Below are 8,218 nucleotides of genomic sequence, written 5' to 3'. Positions count from 1 at the left end.
CATTTAGAGATAGCCATTTCATGCCAAGTATGATGTCGAATTTAGGCATTGGGAGTACGATAAGATCTGCCCAAACCACATCATTTTGCTAACGAAGCTCCAAATTCTTCACAATGCTTAAAGTGACCTTTTGATCACCGGAAAGAATATAAACTTTGAAGTCCAATCCCATATCCTTGGGTGTAATATTTAGTCGCTTGACGAATGTCTCGGATATGAATGAATGTGTAGCTCACGAATCCAGTAATGCGTAGGTAGTTTCACCTAAAATGAATATCCTTCCTCCGACATATATACCAACGAATCTATTCGTGTTGAAGCTTAAGGAATTCCTATCATTATTTTCCCAAATTTTTTTTAAATTAAATGCTTGGACCCTAGTATTTCTCAAAATAATATGCATTATAACCCCTTAATTTTTTGAAAATTGCATTTTAGTTCTTGAATTTTTGAAATTTCATATTTCACCTTTGAATTTTCGATCATCTCAATTTCAGTCCATGGACTTCTTAAAAATTATGGTACACTCCCTGAATTCTCGACCTTGTGCATTTAAACCCTTAAAATCTCAGTTTTTGCACTTTAGCCCTCTAATTCTCGATTTATGAAATACCTTCCTCATAAGTATCAGCCTATCTATCAGTACTAGGTGCGCGCCTAGGAGGCATTATATCTGAACGTTTTTCAAATTATAAACGTAAACAACATGCATTTAAATCAAAGTTTCTAATCATGCAATATATAATAATCTTTGTTTGAGCAATTTTAAGCATATATCATTTAACATCAAAAAGCTTTTAAACATCTAACGTAAACATATAAACCATGTAAACATAGAGGTATCATCAGAAAAATCATGTAAGGAAATTAAACTTACTGACTTGAGGCTTGACAACTAAGTTTTTCGGAACTGGCGATGGCACAACCCTTTGCAGAAATATTGCTTTGATACTAACTAAAACGTCTACTACTCGTTTTTTTTTTTAAATGCACAAAGAATTTTGTTTTCTTTCCCAAGTATTCGGCCGAAATTACTATGTGTGTGTGTGTGTGTAAATAAACTTAACTCTAACATCCTCTCAAAAATCTCTCAAAAGCATCATGAGTCATAAAAATATTTAAGTAATCATAAATCATAAACTTATTTTATTTTCAGAAGACTAGCAACGCTCCTCGGGTTATGTTCACCTTCAGTCCATCAAGATCAACCATCAAGACCTCCCATCAATAACAATCTCATGCGCACCTGCATCGATCACACCTAGTGAGTCTATTGACTCAGCAAACCTTAATCATGATTATACATTCACAAGCAACAGTGAAAATACTTTAGCTTAAAAGAGCATTTCATGAACATAAAATTTAACATTTTCCTTCATATCATATCATATTTCCTTTCAACATATCATATCATATTTTCTTTCAATATATACGTATATGTTTTCCTTTTTATTGAATTCAGATCCTCAATTGTGACTTTCGTATTAGCTGTAGGTCGATGGATCCATCTACGTATTACTACGGTACCGGGAGGCGGGGACATCAGCTAGACTCTCACCCGTCAACTGCGCCTTGGCCTTACATATCATCGTATTATTGTATCATCATATTAGTCACAATCAATTCACCTCTTTCTACTTTTCATATTTCCATCACTTAAAAAATTCTTGCACGTATAAATCATTTTTCTTTTAAACCAAGCATGCAGCATGTCTTTTAGCATTAACGTTTCATCATAAAATTCCATAAACATTTAAACTAAACGTATTAACATTATTTCTAGCATTCAGGGCACTGTCAAGACGTCTAACAATTTTAGGTGTAAAATGACCGTTTTATTTCTAAACGCATAATTTTCCGTAATTATCCCTAGACCTCGAAACTACGTCCCAAATCATTCCAAACTTAACTTGTTACCTTAAAACAATCCCTTAAATATTCCTTAGGCTTAAATTTTAGTTTTTCGATAATTTCATATTTTCGTTTTTAAACTTAGACGTACATCCTGGTTTTGACTCGTATTGATTCGAAACTTAACCAAAACTTACGAAACTTGAACCATATCTTAATAACAACTAACTAAACCACATACAACCAAATTAAATCCCATTAAAACCCTCGATGAAGCCTATTAATTTTACTGAACTTTAGCACCTATTTTCGAGAAAACCCTAGTTCCTATGGCCATGCAAACTTCGGCCCTAGCCCTTATCCACCATGACCAGCCCCTAGACACCCTCTTAAAAATGAAAATAAAAGAAAGTGTATCATGTTTTTCAATAAATCATGTATAAATACACATAATATGGTATGAAGGATGAGTAAATGAAGATTAAGGCGTGCCTTTGTATATTTCAAGCACGAAAAACAATTTCAGATGTGAGGAACATTGGCGGCGAGGGACGAGAACTTTCTGCGTTTTTGTTCTTCCAAAATAACGTGAATGCCTTGAAAATATGAGTTGTCTGGGCGTGTGATTGTGGAGAGAAACTAGGACTCTTGTTGTTTGTGTGATTGCGTTATGATGTGTAGGTTAGGGTTTTGCAACTCAAGTTGCAATATAAAATACCATGATAAAGGTTTAGGCTCAATAACCTATGTATAATAGGCTCATTAGATAGTAGGAAAATTATTTCGTTTAGGAAAGCTTTTGAAAACATTAGCCGAGTTCCCAAAAAGTCCTTATTTTCGTCGAAAATCGATTATCTGTTTAAAATACAACTCGGCGCGTAAAAACATCTAAAATCATCATTTTCGAAAATAACACATTAAATATACCACATATTAAATAATTAAAAATAATCATTTAATAAAAATATTTTCCGTTTACGGTCCCCGGTCTTCGTTCCTTGATCGCGTCTTGATTAACTTTTAAAAACACAGTTTTATGCATTCTAATATTAAACCTTATTTTAAACATGTAAACATGCCTACCACATTCAATAAATGCAATTAAAATTATTTAATTAAGTATTTCGTGGCCTAGTTTCAGCGGACGAAGTGATAAGTGAAACAAGGTTGTCTGCCAATAGGCTGGGTTAGGAATAATTTTGTCCTTTTCAGAAATCATCGACATGGAAATTTTCCATCAATGAATCCTTCAAGCTCATATCCCAACAGAAATTGCACACGCCTTGAAGGATAGTTGAGTTTCAAAGGTAGTTGAGTGGCGACGTTAATAGCGGTAATTTAGCTTGGTTTGGGCTTGAATCCTTTGGCCATTTTGTTTTAGGCAAAAACTTGTGTGAGACGGTCTCACGAGTCGTATTTTGTGAGACCGATCTCTTATTTGAGTCATCCATGAAAAATATTACTTTTTATGCTAATAATATTACTTTTTATTGTGAATATCAGGTAAGGTTAACCCGTCTCACAAATAAAAATTCGTGAGACCGTTTCACAATATACATGCTATTTGTTTTGTGATAATCTTTCTTACACCAAGCGAAGCTCTGAAAAATGATTACTTCTGTATTCCTTTGATATGTTTTGTGATCTCCAAATAGACAATAATTAATCTAAAAGTACATATATATTAATATTATACAAGTTATTGTGAGTGTTAATTTTTCACAAAAATTTCAGGAAAATATTTAATTTAGGTGGAAATGAGAAAAATTGATCTTGGTAAGTTAGAAAATACATAATTTTTGTAATTATAATTTCATAAATAAATTTGAAGTAAATTTAACAAAAATAACTTAGCAGTTTTCTTCTTCCATTTTGTAACGAACATAACAGAATCCGCAGCTCCCCCACACACAACACACACTAACCAGTTCTCTGCAAGATGAACTTCCCATTCTTCATCTCCGCTATCTTGCTCCTCCTTTCCGGCACCTCCGCCAACGCAACAACCATCGGAGTAACCTACAACACCATGACCCCCGACGTCCCACCGCCGGACCACGTAGTGCCTGCCCTCCAGTCCCTTAAGATCTCCGCCGTTCGCCTCTTGAACCCCAGCCCCGCCGCAGTCCGCTCCTTCGCCTACACGAACATCAGCCTCCTGCTTTACGTCCCTAATAACCTAATTCCTTCTTTCGCCGCCAATCGCTCCGCCGCAGACCTCTGGCTGTACTCGCATGTCCTCCCCTACCATCCTCGTACGCGGATTTCTCTCATCTCCGTCGGTTCTGACGCAATCATCGATGTTGCTACTACATACTCCACACTGGACCCTTCGTCTATCCTCCTTTCCGCCATGCAGAACCTCCATCTCTCTCTGCGGGACCTCGGAATTCACACCATACGTGTTTCCACCACCTTCTCTTTCTTCGACATAATGACGACTTCGTTCCCCCCTTCCTCCGCCGAATTCCAAGAACCTATCAGTTCTTTGATCCTCAGACCGCTGCTTCAGTTCTTGGTCGAAACCAACTCTTCCTTGTTGATAAATCTTTACCCTTACAATGTCTACAGAATCAACTATGACATACCAATCGGGTTCGCTCTCTTTCAAGAAAACCCGTTTAATTTCCGGGACGACGTTGTCACGGGAGTTCGTTACAGGAATCTATTCGACATGATGGTGGACGGGGTTATCGCAGCAATGGCAGTTGCCTGGCAGGAGAATATTCCGGTGATCGTGACCGAGACAGGATGGCCGAGTGAAACCGAGGCTCAGGCAGTTGGAAACTATGCAGAGATGTACTTGAAGGGGCTGGTGAAGCACCTGAGGTCCGGGATAGGGACTCCTTTGAGAAAAGAAGGGGTGACTGAGGCATACATTTACGAGTTGTTCGACGAAAGCCATTCCGAGTACAACGGTACATGTGATTATGCTTCAATGAGAGAAGGAGCAGGGCAACACTGGGGCATTATGCATCCAAATTTGACTATGAAGTACAAGGTTGATTTCTCAGCTTCAACATGGATTCTTGGAAATGATACAAGATTGGTGAAGATTGTCGTTGGACTATGCACATCTCTGCTAAGTGTTTCTCTTCTTCTTCTTTAGTATGCCTGAAATGGGAAGCTCTGAGGCATTGTAATCTGTCGAAAAGTTTGGCTGTTTAGGCATTCTTGATCTGTAAATTTGATTCAAACTACTGTAATTCTGTGACCAAATCAAAGGTGATTGTGGAACTAATATGGCTGCTTTTAGTATCGTGAATATTGAACCTTAATGAACACGAGGAATGCTTTTCATCGACAAAGTTCAGATGGCATTTATGTGCCTAATGGTGTGTATTTGTATCCTTTTGCATGTTTGAAGAAGGGATGAAAGCAAACAAGTGGTATTATATGCATTTTAAGTGAGTAATATTGTTTTGTTTTACAAGCAAATTTCATTTGGAAGTTCTTAGGTTTATTTCCCTTGATCTAATATGAAGGTAAGAAACTAATACTTAAATTTCGATTGAAACATTTAGTGGCATGGGAATATATATATAAAGGTAAGAAACTAATATATAATATATATATATATATATATATATTTGATAAATAAAGGTAAGAAACTAATACTATAATATATATATAAAGGTAAGAAACTAATATATAATATATATATATATATATTTGATAAATGATACCTTATGTTATTTTCCGTCTTAATTGTTTGATTGTATTCTAAACCTATGTTGTATTTTGCCAACCTAACATTCATAAAGAAATATATTCAGAATTCTTATTATAATTACATTCCTATATACATCACTGATCACTCACCCTCTTTAAGCCTAAGGGCAAATTAGAAACAGTTGCAACCTTTTAAACAAAGTATCACTTGATCATCTTGAACTTATTTTCCAAAAATTGAGCCTAAATAACTTGAACTTAATTTTCTCAAAATCTAATTTTGCCCGAAAATATGTATGAAAAAAGTGTCCTTCCAACAAACAATCTTGTCAAAAATTTGAGCAACCGGAAAAAATCTTCATGCTGATGGCATTTCAACTCACTTTCTTGATTTCAAAGATCTCTTACCCTTTATAAAAACTACACCAAGAGTTCATTTTCAGCAACCAACACATATATATTATGAATATAGGATCACTTCCTTCTCATGTCTTGATCTTTCCATTCCCCGTACAAAGCCATGTAAATGTCATGCTAAATCTAGCTGAAATCTTCACCATTTCTGGCTTCCAGGTCACATTTTTAATCCCAGAACATATTGTAAAGGGTCCCCGCTTCTCGAACATTCATGCCCGTTTTGCAAGGTATCCCAGTTTTCGCTTCAAAATGATTTCAGATGGTCTGCCTAGCGACCATCCAAGAACAGGTGAAAGAGTTAAGGATCTTTTTGAATCCATAGATATTAAAACGAAGCCACAGTTCAGGGATTTGCTCGAGTCGGGCGAGTCAACAAGCAATGGAATGGGGCCGTTGACATGCATAATTGCTGATGGGATCATGTCTTTCACTATTGATATAGCAAAGGATTTCAAGATTCCTACTATTCTTTTTCGTCCATTTAGTGCTTCTTGCTTTTGGACGTTATTTTGTGTGCCTAAGCTTGTTGAGGCTGGAGAGCTTCCAATAAAAGGTGCTAATGTGTATTCTTGATTTCTAAGTCCTTTGAGGTCTCAATTTATACTTTTATACAACAGTTGTAAATTGTAATAGATCTCAAACGCACATAGTGGTGGTATCACTGGAATCCAAGATTGAAATCTTCACTCTAATCAAATAACTCCAACCGAATGATCTCACAAAAAACTTAAAATTCTTTAATTCTGCCCGTGGAAGTTTTTCTTTTTATTGCGAGAATTTCATTCAATCTGCTATATGCAGGGGACATTGATATGGACATGGCAATAGCAAGTATTCCTGGGATGATTGGAGTTCTTAGACTACGTGATCTACCTAGTTTTTGTCGTGTGGAGGATGTAACAGATCCTCAACTCCAACATGTTGTGTCTGAGACTCATCGTGCCACGAGTGCATATGGCCTAATACTCAACACCTTTCAAGACTTAGAAGAATCAGCAGTAACACAAATTCACTCAGAAATCCCTAGACTCTACACAATCGGACCGTTGCACGCATACTTAAAACTTGCAAGGGCATCACACTCAAGAATTAGCCTTGCCAAGGAGGACACAGAATGCTTGTTATGGCTAGATGCTCAACCACTGAAGTCTGTAATTTTTGTCAGCTTTGGAAACATGACGGTTTTAAAATGGCTGCAATTCATAGAGTTTTGGCATGGTTTGGTGAATAGTGGGAAACCATTTTTGTGGGTCATACCTGATAATTTGATCGAGGGTGGAAGACAGATTCTCGTCGGGTATATGGAGGGGAGTGAGCATCGTGGAAAAGTAGTGGATTGGGCACCACAAGAGGAAGTTCTGTCTCACCCTGCAATAGGCTGTTTCTTGACTCACAGTGGATGGAATTCTACGCTGGAGAGCGTTTATGAAAGCGTGCCGATGATATGCTGGCCATTTTATGCTGATCAACAAGTTAATAGTAGGCTCGTAGGGGAGGTCTGGAAAATTGGGTTGGACATGAAAGATATTTGTGATAGAGGAATTGTAGCAAAAATGGTTTGGGAAGTGATGGAAAAGAGGCGGGACGAGTTCATTAAATCTGCACAGGAAATGGCTCTGTTGGCCAGAAAATCATTGGGTGAAGGAGGATCATCGTGTACAAATTTGGTTCGTTTGATCGAAGACATAAAACTTATGAACGAACCAAAGTCTAGTTAAACAAAATAGCTATCAGATCATAACACATCCTTTGAAATAAAGTTCTGTATTGAAATGATACAAACATTTTCAACGTCAAATTACAAACTGAGGCACTGGAGGGTTGGGAAACACAAAATGCCACACGACAGCCACACATATAATTCTGTATATAATCCTAGTACGTACTCAGATTCATCTCTTAGCTTTACATACAACTATAGCATACACTAGATTTCTAAATGTTACAAGGTTTTTTTCTCGAACAACGTGATGTAAGAAGTTCAAAACAGACAAGTTCTGAATCAAACAAACACAAATCGCATAAGAAGCTTGACAGAATTATACTCACACTAGTAGAAAATTATAAAAAGACTTTGCCGATTTTTATTTCGCCAATCAGTATGACCGAAGTAATACATACTTATTTACTCAGTTATAAAATTAACGAATTAAAAAACACGTTAGACTTCAGCAATTAAAAAACATGGACTTCGCTTAAATTTGTAAGTCATATTTTACTTCAGAATATGTATTTGACGAAATAAAAGAATGAAAAATTAAATTTATAATTCCCAAGT

At 36.5% G+C, this 8,218-nt stretch overlaps 2 protein-coding genes across 2 annotated transcripts; both read left to right on the top strand.

Annotated features, from left to right (window-relative positions):
* The first annotated feature begins 3,760 nt into the window (after nt 1–3,760).
* On the top strand, nt 3,761–5,229 carry LOC142548133 (glucan endo-1,3-beta-glucosidase-like). Its single transcript, XM_075656466.1, has one exon. It carries the CDS (start codon nt 3,791–3,793, stop codon nt 4,958–4,960), a length of 1,170 nt encoding a protein of 389 aa, XP_075512581.1. The 5' UTR covers nt 3,761–3,790; the 3' UTR covers nt 4,961–5,229.
* A 770-nt stretch (nt 5,230–5,999) lies between these two features.
* On the top strand, nt 6,000–7,980 carry LOC142548131 (7-deoxyloganetic acid glucosyltransferase-like). The gene is made up of 2 exons (XM_075656465.1): nt 6,000–6,493; nt 6,742–7,980. The coding sequence occupies exons 1-2, from the start codon at nt 6,055–6,057 to the stop codon at nt 7,656–7,658; spliced, it is 1,356 nt and encodes a 451-aa protein (XP_075512580.1). The 5' UTR covers nt 6,000–6,054; the 3' UTR covers nt 7,659–7,980.
* The last annotated feature ends 238 nt before the right edge of the window (nt 7,981–8,218 follow it).

This window comes from Primulina tabacum, chromosome 6 (genome assembly GCF_025594145.1).
Source record: "Primulina tabacum isolate GXHZ01 chromosome 6, ASM2559414v2, whole genome shotgun sequence".
Taxonomy (NCBI): domain Eukaryota; kingdom Viridiplantae; phylum Streptophyta; class Magnoliopsida; order Lamiales; family Gesneriaceae; genus Primulina; species Primulina tabacum.
The sequence above is the reverse complement of the archived record's forward strand: the minus strand, read 5'-3'. Positions and strand labels throughout refer to the sequence as shown.

Coding starts and splice junctions, on each gene's coding strand:
- LOC142548133 (XM_075656466.1), top strand. CDS start 3,791: ATGAACTTCCCATTCTTCATCTCCGCTATCTTGCTCCTCCTTTCCGGC.
- LOC142548131 (XM_075656465.1), top strand. CDS start 6,055: ATGCTAAATCTAGCTGAAATCTTCACCATTTCTGGCTTCCAGGTCACA. Junction 6,494..6,741: donor TGGAGAGCTTCCAATAAAAG/GTGCTAATGTGT, acceptor TGCTATATGCAG/GGGACATTGATATGGACATG.